A 23,536-nucleotide genomic window follows, 5' to 3' on the forward strand; every position below is an offset into this window, starting at 1 on the left:
GCTTGGTGCAGATAAGAACTTCAAACTTGGTAGTTGGTAGGACCAACCAAGGAGAAAAAAAGATAAATAAACATGTTGAGAGTGGGATTTGAACCCACGCCCTTTCGGACCAGAACCTTAATCTGGCGCCTTAGACCAACTCGGCCATCTCAACATTAATGTTAGTAGGGGTCATACAAAGCAACAAAAATTATAACTAATAGCTTATATATAAACACTTAAGAAAATTTTAAGATATTAATATCTTGAGACTTATTGATATAAAGTTACATATGCAAAGATGTTCCAGAATTTCGTATGAAGGGCTTCTCACGCATTCCATCAAGGGCCTATTTGACAGCATTACGGTGTCTGTACAAAATATATGCGTACCACCAAATGCGGGCACCTAAGCTAAATAACTATAGTTTTATTATTATTAATGAAATTCACTTAAATTAATATCAAGGGATAAAAAGAAACTAATTAGAATAAAACCTAATTCAAGGGATTGGTTGAGGGAAGTAAAACCGCATCTTATATGTGACAGATTTTAAGTTTTAACTTATATTCATCTCTTTGAATTAAACGTGTGTTTGGTTTTGCGGTATATTTAAAGAAATTCGATTATTTTTTCATGTTTATAGTAAATTAACCCAATGTCACTTCCGGATTTCCATACGGTTTTTATTTGCCTAGCAATTAAACATGTGCTAAATGCAAGTTTATTTATAAGTGTTATTTAAACCCAAATACCTTGTATTGGGACATAAAGGTTATTTCTTCACCCTAAATTTTCATCTAAAAAATAAAAAACTTTGGGCTTTGGGTCTCTATTTAACTTTCTTGCTTACTTACCAAAAATAAATTAATAAAAGAAAAATAAGTCACCCACGTAAAAGATTGTACCCAAATGAATCTAACCAAATTAAGAGCAAACTACATAGCAGAGGTTGGTAAACCAAGCTAAAGCCATGCACAATATTCATCAATATTGGGGCTAGGTGCTTCGGTTTCATGTTTTGCTTGAAGCAAATAAGGTTACACTGAACATATGCCAGATCTCCAAATTTCTTTACGTTTTTTTTTATGCTTCTTTTATTTCCAATTCTTTAAGGGCAGACCTTGTATTAATTTTCCTACATAGCCGAGGCTGCTAAACGTTATGTTAGGTTTGGTCTTGGATATTATGGAGGGTTGTTTTTTTGCAGAAGATATTGTGAAGAGTTGGATCTCACAAAACTCTTATTTATATGATATCAACCTAATGATATGAAATAAGATGTCCTTAAATGCACAAATTACTAATTTGATGACACTGCAATTCAATAAACAAGTTCAACACAGCGGCTTACATATTCATCCCTACAATGACCGTTAAAATAAGAAACGTTTAAAAAAAATATTTTAAAAAAATAATGTGTTTCATATAGATCTTTCGCATAGAACATTAGAACTAGCATGGGAGAATTTAAAATATGCGTGCGTCACTTTACAACATACAAACCTCTTTAGAGGAAGGCATACATAAATTGATCAACCGAACTCGGATTACAACACCTCGTTCACCAGTGTCTATGTGTATATACATCAACATTAAACAATAAACAGAACATAAATTAAATGTTGTTGCTATTGGATTTCGGATTGTGCTAATTTGCCAACACAAATTATGCATAAACAAGTGCCATGTTGCATTACTACCCCTTTTTTTTTTTACCAAAGAGAGGTCAACAGCATGACCTTAATTGCAATTGCATAAAAAAATATGAACAATCAAAAAGAAGCTTGTGACCAAAGCTTGTACTAGCATTCTGCATAACCGCCTCCTTCACCCTTCAAAAAGTTGTCAATTTGTTCTAGCGCCTGCAAGATACAACGGGATAACATTAGATAAGCATCAATACAAAAGTTAGATTCAACTTCAGCTCCAGGAACTTTTCAGTTTGCCTGGAGCCGACGAAATGGAGTTAGAAGGAAGGGCATGAGGCAGAAATTGCTCAAGACCTCAATTGCAATATCAGTTGGAGACAATTCGGACACATCTCTTTTGCTCAGTTTTATTGCTATCTCTGTCACAGACAAAAACAGCATCAGATCATTTTAATGTTATCATCTAAGAAACATTCAACAATAAATACAAAGCATGTTTGTTCTTTCTCAGATATTCTGGACAATTCCACACTTTTTTTTTATATTTCAAAACATTAACGAAAGATTAATAGACATACTTTTTAATGAGACCCTGGCATTGGCATTGGCATATGCTTCACCTCTCTCTTCAAAAATAGCAGACAAACGCATAAAAGCCTGAATGTGAATTCCAAGGGGTAAAATTATTTAGTGGAAAATAATTTTGATGCAAATTCCTATGATGATAAGTTGGTCCAACTTGGTAGCTTAAATTATTAAACTAATGTGTTATGTTTAGAAAAGAAAAACACCCCTACTATGGAACATAAATAATTACCCGTGTGTAAGGATCCCCTGCTTCATAGTTTAGAAGGGGACGAGAATTAGTTCCTACAGCTGCAATTCTCTGTGCCAAGGCTTCCACTGGTACATCCAACCAAACACTAACCCCCTTGTGCATATATTTCCTGGAAATCCATTCGCATGTAAAGATGAGGAAAGATTTAATTGAAAGAGAGCGAAGTTTAAACTTTTATCAGTAGCAAACAGCGAGCTAATTCTTATACCAATTGACGGGCCTCATAACAGCACCTCCACCAGTAGAAATAACAAGTCGATGCAGCAGGGATAGCTTATGCAACACCTCAGTCTGAAATGGTAAGCAGGGAAACAGAATAGTAATGCAATAACAGAACCACAAAAATAATCCAGAACAATTCGTGATACCAAAGTTTCTGTTGAATTTAGAGGGGGAGGAACAGAGAAATATAGATAGGATATTCTAGAGAGTAAGATCTGAATGAAAAGCTTTCTTATTCAGTACCTCCATCATGCAATAGTCAAAATATCCATATATAGATACTATAGGCAAAGATTAAATAAGTGCAATTTCCTAAATATTAAATCCTATGAATACTAAAGGCATTTTAACATGTGATACATGAACTGCACATAATTCTAACACTTCCCCCTCAAGCCAAAGCTTACTAAGCTTTAAGCTTGTTGTTACCAAGAAAAAGGCACCAGAGAGTGGCTGGAGAAGTCACCAGCAGTTGCAAATTACTGGACAATGTTGCCAGAATGGATTGACAGCAGGGGAAATACTAGTGGGAAGAATACCGAAATGAGAGGAGAAAGCTACACAAAATCAGAATTCAGAACAGTTCCATATTTTAGGAATAAGGCAGAAGAATTGTGCCACAGGACAGGTTGAAGAGGAATAGGGTATAGCTCAATGAACATGTGGGAGCTCATGGCATAGCCAGTGGCCCAAGGAAGTGCCATGCAACAATTACAGACATGTCTGGCCATCAAAGACACTGATAATAATTACTTGATTTGCTACTTTGCGGATGACTAGCCCCTTCCACCAAATCTGACCTCAATTGGTTTAAAATTATGTGCTTTTAGTCTCCAATAAAGGACTAAAAACACATTGCTAAATGTAAGAATTAAAAACAAATGAAGGGACTAAAATGAAAAGTCATATTTTCAAGGACTAAAAAATAATGTAAGTATTTTTTCTATCTGGCCACTCCAATTAAAACAATCCAGCACCACTGCTGCTTACAATATAAGATAATATCAAGATAGATGACGATGAGGATGTGGATGCTAGATGAGATTAAACAAACAGGAAAATCTAAAATTTCAACACAACTAAACACACTCTCTGAACACTGAAGAATATAACAACTAAAATCATAGAGCTTTCCAACCCAACTGACCTCCTTATTACGAAAGAAAGTCTCACCATGTTGCTCAAATATATCGGCTACAGAGTTTCCACCAACCTCCTCCTCCACCAATGCATCACTACAACACCCATAAGTTCAAAAAATAGAGAAAATATTCAGCAAGACCTCTAATATGGTCATGAAACAGATTTATTGTATTGTGATAGAACATGTACACTGTAGTATAAATCTGAACAGAAACATTACACGGCAGAGTAGATCAAATTCCCCAGCTTAACTGAGACCCACCCTGCTTTCATCAATTGAATACAATCACACACACATACATCTTTGACATGTCTTCAGTTCCCTCTAATATCAAATGAATATGAATATTGGTCGGTTGAAGCTCATATCAGATACTAAAATATAACGAAATAATTGCACAAATAAAAATAATAGAGCTGCTTTACAACCATTGATCATTCTTTCTTTATTCTACTGGTCTATTGTGCATTCCAATTACACATAATTTACTTGCTATTAATTAAATGCATTTTCTCCCCATGAAGAGAAGATGAGCAATTAGCATACTAACCTATCACAAAATGAATAACCAAGCACTTGCGACATTATCTTCCCCACTGTTGTTTTCCCAGAGCCCATCATTCCTGCATGTCAAATTCAAAGCATTTTTAATGCCAAAGTAATTTCCAAAGCATACCATGTAAGCACAAGAAGTCAACCAAGAAACTGACCAACAAGATAAATACAGCGTCCATTTAAATATGGCTGGGTCTCTTGTGATCTATTCTGCAATTTTATTGATTCAAGTAAGACAATGGCATGCAGATACTTAAAGAAGCAACAATTGACCTAATATTAATTTATTGGTGAATTTACTAAGTTGACTAAAAATGACAAACAACATCATTGCTATACCTTTAGAATCAGCTCTTCATCAAGAGGAGCATGAACGCTCCCAGATTCCAAAATTGAAGCTACAAGAATAACATTAGGAATAATATGTAAAAATTCAAGATGGGCAGCACTTGTTTTATCCAGTAAGAAACTAGATCAGATCCAGGCATAATACATACTACATCTTCTCAAACACCGTGCTTTCCCTCAGAAGATGTGGTAAGATGATTTTCTTAACTAATCAGTAATCAATAGAAAAGGAAATATAATTCAATCTGCAGATAATAAAAGCTAGTTCAAAATAAACTGGACAATGTAGTTATTGCTGGATTGAAACCTGGGACTACTAGCATTATCTTTTCATATTAATCATATAATGTTTTTCAATATAGATATTGCTGGAAAAACAAAACAAAACCTTGGGAAAACCTATGTTTATGTACATAATTCAGACAGGAAAAGAATGAAATGGACAAAATATCTAGTATTTAATTAGAATATACTACCAGTATAAAGTTTTTTTTTCACACTCTCATCAATCATAGATTGTCATATAATTTAAAATTATTGACTTCCGGAAAATTACTTTAAAAATCATATCTATGATGATTTCTATCTATTTGTTGATAGTGGAAAATCTTTTCACTAACAACAACAACAAAAGCTCTTAGAATCTTAGAATGTGAGTTTAAGCCTAATTCAATCCCAAAAACTAACTCATGGAGTAAGGGTTGCCCTTCACTTATATATTCTAACTTGGCTTTATTTTTAGCCGGTGTGGGACTTGGGTTTTTCCCAACAAAAGCCCCTACATAGATCACACCATAATGCTATTTGGCACGGTTAAAGACCAAATATTCCGAGATATTATTATTTATCAGGTACCTTTGGAGGCAGATATACAATATGGCACACGAAAAGGACAGATCGTTGTTTCCGATTCATTGACAATTTACACTTCTTAACCCAATTACCAATCCTTCATTTTGTTTGAAAGACAGATAGCTCAGAACTAACAATCCTTTCAGCAAAATTAAATAATAAAAAAGGCAAAATGACCCTTCAACAACAAAAGCGTGTGGAAAGCAGCAAGAACGAAATTCAACAACACCAAAAGAGGAAAAAAAAGTAATGGGGTGATTGGTTTGAATGGAAACCTGAAATGTTGTCGTAAGAAGAGGAAACCTCCAAAGCGGTTGTTCTGCGCCGCATCATCATTGGCGAAACAAAAACCCGAAGGCTCTGCGGTTCCCGAGACACACCCAAACGACATGTACTGAATGGTGGTCTTCTCCCAAACCTTTCGGGTTGAACCACCGCTGAAAGTTGTAACCTCTGTGCAGCTTTAACATCCATTGCTCAAACCACGCAGTTTTTTTCCCTCAACTGAATCCAGAACGAACGAATAGTAAAGAGGAAGTGAAGAAGAGAGAAAAAATAACGGAAGCAGAATCTAATAGTAATTGGAATGGAAGATGAGAGAGCCTAATTTATATGAATGAATAATTAAATGGCGTCAGAGTGGAAAAAGGGATAATTGTGAAGAGAAATGGTTTTCACGTTCTTTTTCTTTCTGCATAATTCCTTCTCATTCTGTTTCTTATGCCTAAAGATCCAATCCAATTTTCACGATTCCGCACTCCTCTTATTATTTTTCTTTCTTTTGATCATCACTGACAAATGGAATAAAATAAAATAAAATTGTACCCGCTCAACTTATTAAAAATCATGTTTAATATGAGTTTAAAATAATTATTATTAAAGTTAATAAACTATAAATAATAATATAAAAATATCAATACATATCTTATTTTCTCATATTCAATTAGAGTCTTCTTACTACTAAACTGATTTTAGTGTATTAGATTTAGTTACACGAAATTTCTTAGATATCAAATCTTTAAAAAATTGTGTTATACAGATATTAAATTCAAGTTGTCTCTTACAATCTTGATATGTATTATTAACTTGACTCAACGTGTTATTGAATGAGTCATATTTAGTATAAAAAATATTTAAATACCAACTGCATAGAAGTCATATTTTTTGTACATATTTAATATGAATAAAAATAAGTCACATTCATTTTTTTGTTACCAAAAAATTACACAGAGGTCATATTTAATATGTATTTGTTATTGTAAAGCTTAATAAATTATACGTTTGGGCGGTTTTCGATTGAATGAGTACGAAAGTGAATAAATAATTTGTTCATTAGGATTTGGTGTGAGTATGACCAGGAATGGTAGCTAATACAATTATTCTTTTCTTTGTTTATTGAGATAATTTTTTCTCCTTTTTACTTGCAATTGCTTTTATATATATATAGAGAGAGAGAGAGAGAAATCAAAAACAGATATTGTTAGGAGATATATCAAATGAGTTAGACACATTCTTTCAGTTCTGAATTTGTGATTGATTTGATTATTATTTTATTTTTAGTTATAAACAGTTTTATTTGCGATTGATTTGATTATTATAAGCAGTTTTATTTGACCCTTATGTATTTTAATGATATAATAAATTAAATTTTATTTTAAAACAGAATAGTTTTTAAACAATTTGTTTTCATTCAGTCATAACATCATTTTTATTTATTTATGATTAAATTAATGTTTTCATAAAATATAGTTATGAATATTTTAATTATGATCTAATTTATTTAATTATATTAAGTGTAGAAAATATTTACTATGTAATATTTATTAAATTATTAAAATTAAATTTAAAATAAGTTTTTTTATTATTAAAAACATAGTTTTTAATACTTTAAATTTCAAATTTTTTTAATATACGCTCACTTATTTTTCAAAAAGAGTATTTTATAAGCTACACCTAAAAAATGATTTAAGAAAATTATATAATTTGTTAACATACTTCTTTTAAAAATTAAATAGGTTTAGGTTAATGATTGAGCGCTACTATACGCACATTTACTTATTTAAGAAAAATCATATGTTAGCAATTTATAAATATTATTTTAAAATAACCAAAAAAATATCTTATTAATACACTCCTTGCTGTATATTAATAAATTCCTCTGATTTATATTTTTATTTCAAATGTAAATATATGAAGTATTCAAAACCAACTATCGGCGACATTAAATATCATTAAAATATATGTTTATAATTATTTTTCACTTTTAATTAAGAGGCTTATTTATATTTTAAATAATTAAAGTACAATTCACAGATATTTTATAAAAGGTGTATATTTAAGAAAAAGTAAAATATAAGTTTTTTTTTTACACGAGCCATTTGTTTATTTTGACTTTTCATAACGTGATGGGGTGGATTACTGGATTGGTGGAACAGTGGTAGGTTTGGTTTCACTAATACACACACGTGGCATGTGGGTGTTTCAGAATCGCATACTACAGAATACATTTCATTTTCTTTTTCTTTTTTCAGTTACAATAATTAGAATTTAGAAATAAGTCAAACTATATATTATTCTTTTATAATGTATTTTAAAAATATTAAAATTGTAGGTTTTGATTTTAATTTTAATTATTAACATTTTGATCTTTTATAATCTTAATGACTATATTTAAAATTACCAAACATGAAATGAATAAGAATATAGAAATTAATTAGGAGAGTAAAAGGTTTGTTTTGTTTTCCAGATTACTAATTAGGCAGCCAAATCCAAACGGTGATTATGATGCTAAAACGGAACGGAATGGAGATGTCACGTGGCAGTAGCACGTGCTCTGGTCAGCACCTACTACGGGGTAGGAGAGTGTGTGCATTCTCCTTTCAAACAAAGAAAGAATGACAAATTCGACGCAACATCACCACCACAACGATTCTGGTGAGATAGCGATCGCTCCTTCATCTTCAATAATTTCTAACCCGTTGTAAAAATAAGTTTTACCATCGATACCAAAAATATTTAAAAGTATAATAGTCTTTTTTTGCTTACAGTAAGAATATGAAGATGATGAATTTTGGCGAACATCCATTTGTAGAGCTTTCTAACGGATCTCCAAAATAAAGCATATAAGTAAAATAAAACAGAGAAATTAATAAAGATATAAACTTAATTTTTTTATTTTTTATTGGTTTAAATTAGTACTTTTCATTTCTTTTAATATTTATCCTTAAACATTTTTAAGGTCAATAAAAACACATTTAATAACAATTACATAGGTATAAATTATTTTACCAACTTGCTTATAATTTTACATTTTTACATCTTGATTTCTTATAATTTTATTATATCAACTTGCTATTTTCTTTTTCTTTTTAGATATAAACTTATTATAGTTAAATATGTTTTTTAAAACTTTTTTTATTCAACCTATACTTTAAGATATATTTGATTTGAACTTTTATATGTACCTCACATATCAAGAACATATAAAATGATGTTTTATTTTAGTTCTTAGTATTATAAAATTACAATATCATCATTATTATTATTAATACCAATTCGATACGGTTGAATCAATGATCAGTTTAATGACAGGTCTAACATTAAAAACATTGGAAACATTACATAAAAACAAACATTCTATAAAGTATTATTGCTATATATGGTTTTAATTGATGTAATTGCAAATATTGTTTTTCATCAGAATTGGATTTATGTATATATCAGTTTATCTCAAACTTCAGTTATTCATTAACTATCACTGTGATCTCAAGAGAACTGAATTAAATTGCTAGTATGATCTACCAAAATCTTCAGCCTGACTCATTCCACACTCTGCAGAAGCTATGTTGTTCACATAGCATCCACTCAATAGAAGTTATTGGGTTTTCCAATTTTAATGTTTTGCTCCGCAAGGAATCCTGTTATGGCATTCTTCTGCCAGCCCTTGAAACTCCTGCAATAAAGAACTAGTTTAGGGTAAAGATTAACTTGAGTAAAAGGAAAAGGCATTAGGTTCTATCTTTGATGTCAAAGCTGGGATCACCTTGGCACAGCTAAAATCATACTTAGTTTTCTTAACTTTCAACATATGCCCATAACATGCCTTCTTCCTTCATGTAAAACCATAAATAAGCTACACAAATGACAGACACAGGAAACGATGAAAGTACTCCTAAGAATATTGCTTTCTAGCATTACCAGAGCACCATTTCAGTACTCAAGGACAAACATGTGTAATTGGCTACAAAAACAAGTTCAATATGACAGCAGCATGCCCTGCTAAAATAGTGTTTTCTTCTTTCTTCCTTTTTCTCCTAGTGCACAAAATCGTCATTCTAGACTCATTTTGAATTTCAAAATTTTGCAGTTGACATGAACATAGTACCGAAGTGTTAACTTAGTTTTAAGCAAACTACTGTACTAACAAGCAAACCCAGTAATAAAAATCTGTCAGCAATGGAGGGGATGGGGAGTGTATATGACAATTAATTTGGAAAGTGGGTAACTTTAGGCTAGTCCCCTCACCACAAAGAATGCAGATGACTCTTAAATCTTAATAAGTGAACATGATAACCAATGGCAGGAACTAGGTAGGGTCCAGGTTGGTTCTTGTTCTCTGACATTTTCCATTAGTGGGGAAGGACTGTGAACTAGTGGGAGTCAGTGAGTGTGGAAGGGATGGTGGAAAAGGATTTATCACTCTTTTCCCAATTTTCCCTAACCCAAAGAAAGCAGTTCTACCATTTTTTTTTACAATCTATTACTGCAAGAGAATAATGGTAGGTGGAAAGCCTTAAACAGATTGTGGTCTAAATAACAACATTGATTAAGTTTTTCAAACCAAGGTGCCTTGTGGTTGTGGATGATTTTTTTTTTATAAACTGTTCAGCTCTCAACCATGAAATAGCATTCACTTCTTGCTTTGGCATTAGCAATACAAACAGATTGCTGATTGCATAAGGACAATGCTCATTAAGCTCACTTGTGGTCTAGATGTGCAAGAATTTCACCACCAGGAAATGCAGAATAAGTGGCTTCATATGCAGCTTTTATAGACTGTCTCCATGTTCCACCAATCTCCACATTTTTTTCTCCTTTTGACTGGTTTGGATCTTCCATTGGCAGCGAATATCCAGAAAGTAGGTGACCCACCCATACATTATCTTTCCTAGATTGGATGAGCAGAGTAAGTATTCATACTTCATTTGAGCAAAACACATCCAAGAGAAAATATGATGCACACAAAATGTTTAGAATTTCAATTCCAAAATCACCCTCAGGTAACTGATATAGTATGAGATCAAGTTTGAGAAAACTTGTAAAATTTACAGAGCTTTCAAACTAAAGGCCATGTAATTACAAAGTGAACTAATTTAAGCATACAAAAATAAGCATTTTATTAATCATAAAATTTTATGTAAATATCTTCTCAAATGGATTTAGTAGAAATTTATTCACCCAAAGTCGAGATGTATTATAAAACAAAACTTTGTAGTCAATATATTTTCATAATCTATTTGAATGTACTATTTACAGCCTTCCATCATAGGGCCATTGAATTTGATAATAGAATTTTATGAATAATGTAACGATCAAAAATTTTATGAGGGTCAAATTGCTACATTTAACATATCAGTTTTAATAATACTATGATAAAAGTCTTCATCTGCATATTAAGTAAATGGAAGATGCGAGTAATAAGTAAATGGATGATGCGAGTAAATTTGAATAATTGAAACCCTAAAAGGCAAAGACATAGTCCAAATCTTGGGATCAAATAGCAGAGTATACTAGAAGGGGGCTACAAAATTACCCAAAAGTTAATGACGCTGACAACAGCTGATAAGTTCCAGTCTTTCTTTGACATTAGAAAATTAAATTATAAAGACATGACTGACAATGAATGATTTGAATACTTACAATACTACATCCACATGCCGAGGTGCATAATGTCCACCACCTATCCCAAGAAGGATTTTCTTGTTATCATTCTCCCTGTAAGAGCATGAGATTTAGATTCAGGTTACAAAAATTTCACCATTTGTAGGAAGCTTTAATGATCAAAAGGAAACAAACCTAATATTTCTAGTCCATAATTATGCAATAACACGAACAATTTAAAAGTTTCAGGAAGATATATAGTCCACCAAGTCTGGAATTGTAAGATCAGAGGACCATAGATTAAACATATATTGCATCTCATGAAACAGAGTGAGAACAAGATGTGAAGACTGAAGACCTCACGAGGTATATACCAAATACAAAATTGAGCATGCAAACCAACATCGCTGCATGTGATTAACTTAGCTTAATCAACTTACCTGCTCCAGTTTCCTACATCTGACCCACCTCCAAGTCCAAGTCCTTCCCATACTAACTACAAGAACCCAAACAAAATATCATTTCAATCAACAAAATCAAATATTACTAACCAGCTGGCAGCTGCCATCTAAAGCATCTATTTTGGTATGGATAGTTAGAGGGAAGTTTATTGTTCAGGAGTAATTGGGTAAAAGAGTGTACTCTCCATACAGGAAAATTCCAGATATTGATGGAAAAGTAATGAAAATAAATAAATATAAAAGTCCACCCAACCTGTGCCATAACTTGAGCAGCATCCTGTCTCTTCCAATAGTCTTCAGTACTACCTATACCAGAATAGAAAAGTAGTTGTTGTATTAAATTTAAAATTTTATCTAACTGCTAGCGCTTCTAGTGTAACTTGAGAATGGAGTTTAGCAGCCACAAACTATGATAGGAATCAAGAGGAAAACTTGGGTCAGCAGATACAAAATGTGGAAAATAGGCCCAAGGTTTGGCAAGTTTACTATAGGAAACGTAAGCAACAAAATAGGGGTGTTGAGCTGGCAAGAGGGGACACATTTTGGCTTGGGCTAATAGATTGATTTTTCAGTTACAGACTCTCTCTTCCCCATTTATTCTAGCTATATTTATTACATGTATTTGGCCACTAAAAATCATTGCTATTAATAAATCCTTATGACTGATATTCTGTTACCACTCTTCCTGCTACAAACCTTCTTAATGGGTGGCTTACTAAAAGAAGGCTGGTGAAGGAATGCTTATGCCTTGAAAGGACACGACAAAAATCTTTAGGTTGGATGATAAACAATGACAACCCAAATTGGTTAAGACCTAGGACAGTACTTAAATAACACCATTTTCACAGTACTTACCTAATAAATAGACCATGCAACGTGCTTACAAAATAAGATATGTATCAAATCCACGAATCAAAAATCGGTGTAGGAGGAAGGAAAAAACACTGACCAATCTCCAAAAACATGGTTGGCTTATTGGTCAACGGTCCATGGTGAGTGGCCTCTAAAGTAATCTAAATTGAGGAAACAGTGTCAGAATTGCATATCAAAATTGAACTTTCCATCCACAGGAAACAAGCTATGCATTTGCAGGCAAGAATGTCGAATCGAATTGAATCAAAAGCTAATTTAGTTTAATAGCAAAAAAACACATGACCACCTCAAATTCAGGGACAAGATTATGAGCTTGGGCAAGGTTTTTCAAAAGGCGAAGCCAAGGCCCCATCCTAGGATTTGGAAGAGCTGCCCATCCAGGTCTGCCGCCTTGGGGGGGAACATCGCCTTGGCGCAAATGAGGAACTCCAATAGGGTGAACAGTCAGGGCAGGCTTGTTGGAGGCAGCAGTGTGCTTGCTGAAGAAGATCACTTCATCAATAACCTCCCCAGTAACTTCTTCCCACCTCTTGTCCAACTCATCTTCCGCAACTATGCTCTTCCCATGTACCAACACCCTCACCCCTTCATTCACATAGCTCTTCATATCATCCTAGTAAGTGCCAACAAATAACATTCAATTCAAACAAACAAATAGCCAGCAAAAAGGGTATAATTTTAATGGTTTGAACCTGGAAATGGGGACCGGGTTTCCACCCGGGCATGCCCAACAGCGCGTTGGCCGGGTTGATGGAAGCAGGGTCGGATGTAGTTGCCACTAGGAGCGCCACCATTGCTTTGTGTTCTGAAACTGAAAGTGGTTTTGGGGATGAAGATGAGGTATTTATATGATAACGAATGGAAATTCGTTTTGATTTTGAAGATCCGAGCCCACGGTTTTGAAGATGGAACAGCCGAAAGAAAAGGGGAAGGTGCCGCCGGACCAACTTGCCCGCTGCTAACGTGACTAACATGCTCTATGCTTGGGGAGATCCACAAGGTTTTTTTTCTCTTTTTTTTTTTAAAAAAAATTGAGATTTATTATCCAACGAGGGTAAATTAATTCGTTGAGTTTATTGATAGAATATAAGTTTAATTTACATATGATATTTTTTAAAGAGGAACGATTATTTATAGTACTTTTTTTAAGTTGTAATATATTTTTTTCTTTTTAATTAGGATCTTTGATTTCTCATTGAGATATGAGTTAAGCCAAGATTAATAAATTAAAAATAGTTTTTAACTACTAAAATTTGATTTTTATTTTTTTAGTTGCCAAAATTTGTACACTCAAGAGAACAACTTTTAAAAAATTCAATGACTAAAAAAATAAATTTAAATTTGGAAAATTAAAAAAACAAAATCCTCAATTTTGATGAAACATTTCCATTTTTATGTAATAATGGTTCAATTTTTTTATCATATACATGAAAGATAAAACTTGGTAGAGCATGCTGAATGTATCATTATTGGACACAAACTATGACCAATAATAAATAACACATCGATAAATGATAAAAAAAAAATAACACATTGATACAATTTCGAAAAGAAAAAAAAAAGATTTCTTCAGGGTTTTTATGAATTTGAGTAGGTATTGATTCCTCGACAAATGCATTTTAAACACACGTACAAATAAAATACACTTAATCGCGGAGTTGAAAAATACTATTTTTTATGATAAGGAACTACTCTGTTTTTTAATTATTGAAAATTTATTCAACATTACATTCATAAAATTAAAATGTTAAAAAATATATAAATAACCAAAAACAAATTTTTTGAAAGATAAAAAACTAAAACAAATTTTAGTAAAAAATAATGGATTAAAAAACATATTTGGCTTACCTGATTTTTGAAGATTAACGTTTGCGGACTGGCTTGATAATAATTGTCATGAATCCGAAGTAGATGAAATGCTGATATTGATTTTGACATCATTAAACTAAAACTAGAGCATGCATCCACTTCGCTTCTATCTATGATGCGAAGCCAGCGTCGACTACTACGAGGAATATCCCACTTCAAATTCCTTAACAAAATCAATGTGAGCGAGACTTTGCACTTCTCCACTCTGTTACCTCAGTTTCTTCAACCACATGATTCTCCAATCCTTAAACAAAGGAAAATTGGTCGTGAATTGGCCAACTTATTGCAAAAGCCACGCCCGAACATTCCCACCACTCATTACTATAAGAAAATCCATGCCCACGTTGTGGTGTTGGGTTTTCACCAACATGATGTCTTCCTTGTTAACACTCTCTTGCACGCATACTCAAAAATGAACCTTCTGAGTGATGCACAGAAGCTGTTCGATGTTATGTCTCATAGGAACCTAGTTACTTGGTCTTCCATGGTTTCTATGTACACTCAACATGGTTACAATGTGGAAGCATTGGTGTTGTTCTGCCGGTTCATGAGAAGTTGCAGTGAGGAATCAAATGAATACATTTTAGCCAGTGTCGTTAGAGCTTGTACACAATTGGGTAGTCTCAGTCATGCTCTCCAGGTGCATGCTTTTGTTGTTAAGGGTGGGTTTGTTCAAGATGCGTATGTGGGTACATCTTTGATTAATTTTTACACCAAGCATGGTTATGTTGATGAAGCAAGGTTCATTTTTGATGGCCTAGAAGTTAAAACCACTGTCACATGGACCACAATTATAGCAGGGTATGCAAAACTTGGAAGAAGTGAAGTATCCTTGAAGTTGTTAGACCAAATGAGAGGGGGCGATGTCTATCCAGACAGGTATGTGATTTCTAGTGTTTTGAGTGCTTGTTCGATGCTTGAGTTTCTTGAAGGGGGGAGGCAAATTCATGGATATATCTTAAGGAGGGGCTTTGACATGGATGTTTCGGTGGTCAATGGAATTATTGATTTTTATTTGAAATGTCACAAAGTGAAGAAAGGACGGACGTTATTTAATCAGCTAGAAGATAAAGATGTTGTTTCATGGACCACAATGATTGCTGGTTGCATGCAAAATTCATTCCACGGGGATGCCATGGACCTGTTTGTTGAAATGGTTAGAATGGGTTGGAAGCCTGATGCATTTGGTTTCACTAGTGTTCTCAATTCATGTGGTTCACTGCAGGCCCTAGAAAAGGGAAGACAAGTGCACGCTTATGCTGTCAAGGTCAATATTGATGATGATGATTTTGTGAAAAATGGTTTGATTGACATGTATGCCAAATGTGATTCCTTGACTAATGCAAGAAAAGTCTTCGACCTTGTGGCTGCTATAAATGTAGTATCCTACAATGCAATGATAGAAGGATACTCAAGACAAGACAAGCTGGTTGAAGCATTGGATCTTTTTCGTGAAATGAGGCTAAGTTTATCGCCACCAACTCTATTAACATTTGTAAGCCTTCTTGGGCTATCTGCATCATTATTTCTCCTGGAACTAAGCATCCAAATCCACTGCCTGATTATTAAATATGGGGCTTCTTTAGACAATTTTTCTGGAAGTGCTCTAATAGATGTTTATTCAAAATGCTCATGTGTTGGGGATGCAAGACTAGTTTTTGAGGAGATATATGACAAAGACATTGTAGTATGGAATGCAATGTTTTCTGGTTGCGGCCAACAACTGGAAAATGAGGAGTCTCTCAAACTTTACAAACATCTACAAAGGTCAAGGCTAAAACCCAATGAATTCACTTTTGCCGCTGTAATCGCAGCAGCAAGTAACATAGCAAGTCTGCGACATGGTCAGCAGTTTCACAACCAGGTGATTAAGATAGGTCTTGATGATGACCCCTTTGTAACAAATTCCCTACTGGATATGTATGCCAAGTGTGGAAGCATCAAAGAGGCTCACAAGGCATTCAGTTCCACAAACCAAAGAGACATTGCTTGTTGGAATTCCATGATTTCAACATATGCCCAGCATGGAGACGCAGCAAAAGCTCTTGAGGTGTTCAAACACATGATTATGGAGGGAGCGAAGCCAAATTATGTCACCTTTGTAGGTGTACTATCAGCATGTAGCCATGCTGGACTTCTAGACCTTGGACTTCATCACTTTGAATCAATGTCCAAGTTTGGAATTGAACCAGGGATTGATCATTATGCATGCATGGTTTCTCTCTTGGGCTGTGCTGGTAAAATATATGAAGCTAAGGAATTTATTGAGAAGATGCCCATAAAACCAGCAGCAGTAGTGTGGAGGAGCTTGCTCAGTGCATGTAGAGTTTCAGGTCATATAGAACTGGGTACACATGCTGCTGAGATGGCAATTTCGTGTGATCCAGCAGATAGCGGATCATATATATTACTTTCAAATATTTTTGCATCAAAAGGGATGTGGGCAAATGTCAGAAGGGTGAGGGAGAAAATGGACATGAGCAGGGTAGTGAAGGAACCAGGTTGGAGCTGGATTGAAGTGAATAATGAAGTTCACAGATTTATTGCCAGAGGCACAGCCCATCGTGACTCTATACTTATATCTCTAGTTTTAGACAATTTGATTCTACAGATCAAAGGGTTTGGTTATGTGCCTAACACTGCCACATTTTTCTTGATGATTGATATTAATCAAACTGTACATAGTTTGCTATTTCGTTGGGCAACAATATTGGGCTTCATTCTTTTTTCATCCTGAAGACATTTTTTATCAAGGTTAATTTTGTGATCCAATTAAATTCAAGCTCACCTCTCTGTAGACAAAGGATGAGACTGGGCAGTGATTTTTCCTTGAGATTGAAACATGACAACGAACTTCTACAGCACATACCAAAGAGATGGAGGTGTTCTCTTGTGGGTGACAGGTCAAGGAAGGCAACGCTAAGCTTGAGTTTAGGTGGACAAAGACTCAACTAATAGGCAGAATTGTTGATTATGTGTTAACTGGTACATGAATGCAAATGTGAACTTGCAACTTTAGATTCATCTAATAGAACCGATGAATTTGTGCATGTAAACTTTTTATTTCTAGCATTACTCCGAAGTCCCAAGGATAGGACAATTTTTTGTTTAAGAAAGCAATGTAAATGGTGACACCATCCATCCTCTCCAAAAGAAACAATCGATTATTTTGCTGCTCAACTGAGTCATAGTTACATTTGAACTTATCTTCCTTTAGCTCTTCGGACAAGGAGCAGTGAAGAATCTCTTTTCAATTTGGACTGGGGTGCTTTAACATTATTTAAAATATTAATCTGTGTCTTAAATAAAAGTCAATTCAAAGCATTTTTCTAAAATAAATTACTTTCAAATTAACCGCTTAATGGAAATACCAAGCAATGATTCTATTGTATAATTTTTTTATAATTAATTCTGTATAATTAATAATATACAATTGGGATATTTTAAAATTACTTAGTAACAAAACAGAGTCACAGAAATTGAGAATAAGACATAAAAGTAATTTCTTAAAAAAAAAGAGACATAATTTTCTCATGTTATTACGTTTATAATGACAAAATAGTTCATGGGCCTGAGACATGGATCCTTTGAGTCGGGTCAGGGCCCGTAAGATAGGGTTTATACAAAAAGAGGCACTTCTCTGATTTCATTTGCGCATTGAACGAAAATTAGGGTTTGTAGTGTAGCAGGAACAAGCAGCAATGGCGCCGAAGGTAACACGCAAGGTTAGCAGAAACCCCGAATTGATAAGGGGAATTGGAAAGTACTCGAGGTCGCAGATGTACCACAAGAGGGGCATTTGGGCTATCAAGGCCAAAAATGGTGGCGTCTTACCTCGCCACGACCCTAAACCCAAACCTGAAACACCCGCTGAAAAACCACCCAAATTTTACCCTGCTGATGATATCAAGAAGCCCCTTGTCAACAAGCACAAACCCAAACCCGCTAAGCTCAGGTGCATTATCAATCTCATTCTCACTTGTTATGTGTAATGGATTTTAAAATTTGTGTTTTTTATTTGATTTTAGTTTAGTTTGTGTAATTGATTTGATTTGGAGTTTGAGATGGTAGAAAGGTGACATATGATTGAGATTAAAGTAGAAAGAGGATCTATAGGAAACTCTGAAATTTAATGATTGAATAATATAATGTGCTGATACAAAGCTCAGGGTAAATTTACAACCTAACCAATTCACTAACACGTAACTAAGTAGAATGTTGGATGTGTTTCAGGGCTAGCATTACTCCGGGAACAGTGTTGATTCTTCTTGCTGGTAGATTTAAGGGAAAGAGGGTAGTCTTTTTGAAGCAGCTTCCTTCTGGATTGCTTCTTGTAACTGGTGAGTTTTGTTGTTAAACATGATACTTCTTATTGCTAAGATTTTGCATGCTAAGCATTTTGTTCATGTGCCATTGTAATAATCAATTGAATTTTTTATTTTACTCTTGATGAGTAATAATCAATTATTACTCTTGCATGTGAATGTTGCTTCTTCATTATTGCTTGGGGTGTATACTCCTGTTTCGTCTCACAATGTTAGTCTCATTATATTAGGGATTTCATTTTCTGATTTAAGATTGTATAGGAAACAGTGAAAATAGAAAACAAAGATTAGATGCTTTAAACTTTTGAAAACAGGAAATAAAATGAAAACAAGGAGGCGCTTTTGTAATTAATAGTGAAATTAAAAAAAAAATATTCTCAAACCAATTGATCCCTTTATTTCCCATCTTGTGTAGTTTTCTGAGTATGTGGGTGAAAATGCTGGTAATATGTTGGTGGGTGTGCTCTAGAATGTAGTTTGACATTGGCTTTTTGGTACCTAAATACCTATTGCTCACCAATTGTAATTTGTGATGCACTCTGTTCTCCACCCATCTCTGGTCTGTCTTATATCTCACTTGCCATTTCAGGTCCTTTCAAGGTTAATGGAGTTCCTTTGAGACGTGTGAATCAGGCCTATGTTATTGGCACATCGACCAAAGTAGATATCTCTGCTGTTAATGTTGACAGCTTTGACGACAAATACTTTGCGAAGGAAGCCCAGAAGAAGAAGAAGAAGGGAGAAGGCGAGTTCTTTGAGGCAGAGAAAGAGGTGGGATTATCAATTTTTGGATTTTGTTGATGTTCTCCCTGTTATTCTTACTTGCTTCTGCATGCTAATCTCTGCATTCTTTTTTCTGATGATGCAGGAAAAGAGTGTGTTGCCCCAGCAGAAGAAAGATGACCAGAAAACTGTGGACGCTGCAGTGTTAAAAGCCATTGAGAGTGTGCCAGACTTGAAGTCCTATTTGGGTGCCAGGTTTTCTCTGAAGGCCGGGGTGAAACCTCATGAGCTAGTCTTCTAGAGGAAAGAGGGGTGTTACTCTTGTTTTTGATATCGTGTTTGTTTATTGATGCTGGTGCTTATAGTTGCCCTCTTATAACATTCTTGTTAGCAGACAAATGAAGAACCTAAAATTTTGTTAGTCAAATTGTGACGCGTGCTCTCTACCTTTTGTTGATTGTGTGAATTTTAGATATTGTGTGGACCTTTAGCATGCCAAATGAAAAAAAATTGGAAACAGATATACATGTGGCAAGGCTGGTGAATGGTACTTGTAAAGAACCGTGGTAGTAGTAAAATGGGTATGAACAATTATCATGCAAAATTTTCTGAACTTATCAAATTTGCCTCAAGGATTTTTTTCAGTTCACGTCTTTCATAATCTGAAGGGTCAATTTTGTTAGTGTTTTTAGAAAATGAATACTACGTATTATTGTATTAGTGTAAACATTTGACTTGTGTATGCTATTTTTAACAGAATATCTTAGTTTGCACCTTGAGTGCTTTCGTAATATTTATGTGAAATGACATTTATAATCTAATTAATAGCAAAAGGTTTTGCATATTACATAATGATGTTCCACTCAATAGAACGAATGACGATTTACAAATTTAGAGAATATTTTTTGTTTCATTAATTTTACGTACTAAAGTGACTCCTTTGCCAAATTCAAGACCCTAGTTTGAGGTTTACATGGAAATTTTTTCATAATACATTCATAAAATTTCAAGATAATAAAAAAATCGACAATGACTAGGATGAGCCTTCCCGAGTATTTATTTTTATTTTTTTTGCCCTTGGCTCCTTTTTAGAATTTTCTATTGACTTGCAGTTAAGTAGTTATGCTTTTGGAAAACTTTAATATTCATGTTTAGACTAAATTTGAAAAAATAATCCTTTATTTTTTAAAGACTGATAAACGTGAAGTATTATTTCTTCATTGATAAATTGAATATGCATTTAATATATACTAAAAAAGTAGAAATAAAAATGAAAAATTTTTCTTTTTGAATTTAAATGAAATGAAATTTACACTTAAAAGATAAAAGTATGATATGTGTGTGAGACAGAAAAAAAATCATGTTTTTTCATTTAAACCATAGGTAAAAGATTCGATCTTGTTTGAATCGGAAATCATGCACAATAGGACTAACTCTCTCATCTATAAAAAAATCAAAACTATGACCCTACTTATAGAAAATCAAATCATTTAAATAGTTTGATGGCACGTGTCAATTTAAACAAATTAAATTTTAATTAGTAAAATGAAGATTGGCATATTAAAAAATTAATGGACACGTATTAGACTAGGCTTGGAACCACAGACGTAAGCCAACATTTCGTGGGTCTGGAGCATGGATCCTTCGAGTCGGGTCAAGGCCCGTTAGATAGGGTTTATACAGAGCATGTGTATGTCTGATTTTCCTTTGCGCATTGAACGAAAATTAGGGTTTGTAGTGTAGCAGGAAGAAGCAGCAATGGCGCCGAAGATAACACGTAAGGTTAGCAGAAACCCTGAATTGATAAGGGGAATCGGAAAGTACTCGAGGTCGCAGATGTACCACAAGAGGGGCATTTGGGCTATCAAGGCCAAAAACGGTGGCGTTTTACCTCGCCACGACCCTAAACCCAAGCCTGAAGCTCCTGCTGAAAAACCACCCAAATTTTACCCTGCTGATGATATCAAGAAGCCCCTTGTCAACAAGCACAAACCGAAACCAGCTAAGCTCAGGTGCATTTTCACTTCAATCCCATCCTCACTTTAATTTGTTTTTATTTTTGTGTTTTAATTTATTTTGACTTATTTTATGATGATGCTAGTGAATTGATTTGGGATCTGGTGAGTGAAATGTATGTTATTGCTAATTGATAAAATGAATTTGAATTTTTTTTAATAAAATTTCTTTGGATTAATGGCATTTTTTTATTATTTATATGTGGAGCCTATGTCGTTTGATTTTGTGTCTGGTGTGTGTTCAGGGCTAGCATTACTCCCGGGACAGTGTTGATTCTTCTTGCCGGTAGATTTAAGGGAAAGAGGGTAGTCTTTTTGAAGCAGCTTCCTTCTGGGTTGCTTCTTGTGACTGGTGAGTTTTGTCATTAATTATGTTACTTTAGCATGTTGTTAATTTGTTATGCTTTGACTGTTGTTATCATCAATTGAATTTATATGTTAGTCATTGTTGAAGTCGTTGTTTGACATTGATTTTTTGATACATATTGATCTCAAATTTTAATAGCACTAGACTCTGCTTTTCTGAAATGTACTCTCTGCTCCACCCATTTCTGGTCTGGCTTATGTTTCTCACTTGCAACGTCAGGTCCTTTCAAGATTAATGGAGTTCCTTTGAGACGTGTCAATCAGTCGTATGTTATTGGCACATCAACCAAAGTAGATGTGTCTGCTGTTAATGTTGACCAGTTTGATGACAAATACTTTGCAAAGGAAGCCCAGAAGAAGAAGAAGAAGGGAGAGGGCGAGTTCTTTGAGGCAGAAAAGGAGGTGGGATTGTCTATTTTCTTATTTTGTTGAAGTTCTTGTTATTCTTAGTTGCTTCTGCGTGCTGATCTGTCTTTTTCTTCTTCTTTATAATGCAGGAAAAGAGTGTGTTGCCCCAGCAGAAGAAAGATGACCAGAAAACTATTGACTCTGCATTGATAAAAGCCATCGGGAGTGTTCCAGATTTGAAGACATATCTGGGTGCTAGGTTTTCTTTAAAGGCTGGCGTGAAACCTCATGAGCTAGTTTTCTAGAGGAAAGAATGGTGTTTTTCTTGTTTGCATATCCTGTTATTTTTATTGATTTTGGTCCTAATAGTTGCACTTTTATAACTTCCTTGTCAACAGACAAATTAAGTACTTAAAAATTTTGTTAGGCACCAATTGTGTCTCGGATATTCCTTATGCAATTTTGCTCCTTTTCACGTTTTGTTGATTGTATTTTGGGGCTTTCATGTTGTCATTGCAAATGAAGTGGTGCATGGTCATTAGTGGATGCTACCCGATTGCTCGTGCCAGTATGCAGAAATGATACACATGAATGAGGTATCAAATCATTCATCTAAAATTTTATGAATGAAACTTTAATCTAACAGAATAAGTTGACATAAAATTACCTAATTACAAGTTATTGAATGATTTCTTTTTGGATTTAAATTTAAAATGAGCAATTCAAAAAGTAAAGTATGAAATAACAGTTGTTAATGAAAAAATTAGGGGGTATCCATAAGTTCGGGTCAATCCAATTTGATGTTTTATCTTTTTTAAATCTAATTCAATCCTTATCATATAAGTAAATATAATATTTATTATATGTAAATTAATTATTAAACCACTCATGATTTATTTTTGTTGAGTTATTTTTATTTTGCCTTGATTTTGTTTATATTTTTTCATGTTAATATAATATTTTATCTAAAATAAAAATATTGTATTAGCATTGAAATCATTATTTGTCAAATATTGTCACAATTTGGTTTCAAAAGTGCATTTTAGTCATTACTCTTTTTATCTCTAATTATAAGACTCTTCAAA

General features: G+C 33.8%; 5 protein-coding genes and 1 non-coding gene across 8 annotated transcripts; 3 read left to right on the forward strand and 3 right to left on the reverse strand.

Moving 5' to 3' along the window:
* Nucleotides 1-73: 73 nt before the first annotated feature.
* TRNAL-AAG lies at nucleotides 74-154 on the reverse strand. The gene has a single exon. It is a non-coding gene; the product is annotated as a tRNA-Leu (tRNA).
* A 1,287-nt stretch (nucleotides 155-1,441) lies between these two features.
* On the reverse strand, nucleotides 1,442-6,364 carry LOC114413161 (shikimate kinase 1, chloroplastic-like). Of its 3 annotated transcripts, XM_028377394.1 has the most exons (11): nucleotides 6,270-6,364; nucleotides 5,867-6,095; nucleotides 4,731-4,789; nucleotides 4,547-4,601; nucleotides 4,387-4,459; nucleotides 3,840-3,927; nucleotides 2,679-2,761; nucleotides 2,450-2,579; nucleotides 2,211-2,289; nucleotides 1,987-2,051; nucleotides 1,442-1,845 (listed from the first exon to the last, which is right to left on the reverse strand). In XM_028377394.1, the coding sequence occupies exons 2-11, from the start codon at nucleotides 6,063-6,065 to the stop codon at nucleotides 1,786-1,788; spliced, it is 891 nt and encodes a 296-aa protein (XP_028233195.1). In that variant the 5' UTR covers nucleotides 6,066-6,095; nucleotides 6,270-6,364; the 3' UTR covers nucleotides 1,442-1,785. The 3 variants fall into 3 exon arrangements, with proteins under 3 accessions (XP_028233195.1, XP_028233194.1, XP_028233196.1); XM_028377393.1 differs by having other exon boundaries at nucleotides 5,867-6,334; XM_028377395.1 differs by lacking the exons at nucleotides 4,547-4,601; nucleotides 4,731-4,789 and having other exon boundaries at nucleotides 5,867-6,335.
* Nucleotides 6,365-9,208: 2,844 nt separating this feature from the next.
* On the reverse strand, nucleotides 9,209-13,813 carry LOC114413162 (D-aminoacyl-tRNA deacylase). The gene is made up of 8 exons (XM_028377396.1): nucleotides 13,498-13,813; nucleotides 13,092-13,418; nucleotides 12,882-12,945; nucleotides 12,186-12,238; nucleotides 11,912-11,967; nucleotides 11,511-11,585; nucleotides 10,573-10,758; nucleotides 9,209-9,543 (listed from the first exon to the last, which is right to left on the reverse strand). The coding sequence occupies exons 1-8, from the start codon at nucleotides 13,777-13,779 to the stop codon at nucleotides 9,456-9,458; spliced, it is 1,131 nt and encodes a 376-aa protein (XP_028233197.1). The 5' UTR covers nucleotides 13,780-13,813; the 3' UTR covers nucleotides 9,209-9,455.
* Nucleotides 13,814-14,662: 849 nt separating this feature from the next.
* LOC114413163 (pentatricopeptide repeat-containing protein At4g39530-like) lies at nucleotides 14,663-17,854 on the forward strand. The gene has a single exon (XM_028377397.1). The coding sequence runs from the start codon at nucleotides 14,787-14,789 to the stop codon at nucleotides 17,409-17,411; it is 2,625 nt and encodes an 874-aa protein (XP_028233198.1). The 5' UTR covers nucleotides 14,663-14,786; the 3' UTR covers nucleotides 17,412-17,854.
* Nucleotides 17,855-18,308: 454 nt separating this feature from the next.
* Nucleotides 18,309-20,326, forward strand: LOC114413164 (60S ribosomal protein L6-1-like). The gene is made up of 4 exons (XM_028377398.1): nucleotides 18,309-18,629; nucleotides 18,908-19,014; nucleotides 19,589-19,770; nucleotides 19,868-20,326. Exons 1-4 carry the CDS (start codon nucleotides 18,376-18,378, stop codon nucleotides 20,021-20,023), a joined length of 699 nt encoding a protein of 232 aa, XP_028233199.1. The 5' UTR covers nucleotides 18,309-18,375; the 3' UTR covers nucleotides 20,024-20,326.
* Nucleotides 20,327-21,413: 1,087 nt separating this feature from the next.
* On the forward strand, nucleotides 21,414-22,942 carry LOC114413165 (60S ribosomal protein L6-1-like). Its single transcript, XM_028377399.1, has 4 exons — nucleotides 21,414-21,734; nucleotides 21,983-22,089; nucleotides 22,324-22,505; nucleotides 22,601-22,942. Exons 1-4 carry the CDS (start codon nucleotides 21,481-21,483, stop codon nucleotides 22,754-22,756), a joined length of 699 nt encoding a protein of 232 aa, XP_028233200.1. The 5' UTR covers nucleotides 21,414-21,480; the 3' UTR covers nucleotides 22,757-22,942.
* Nucleotides 22,943-23,536: the final 594 nt, after the last annotated feature.

Source organism: Glycine soja, chromosome 5, assembly GCF_004193775.1.
Source record: "Glycine soja cultivar W05 chromosome 5, ASM419377v2, whole genome shotgun sequence".
Taxonomy (NCBI): domain Eukaryota; kingdom Viridiplantae; phylum Streptophyta; class Magnoliopsida; order Fabales; family Fabaceae; genus Glycine; species Glycine soja.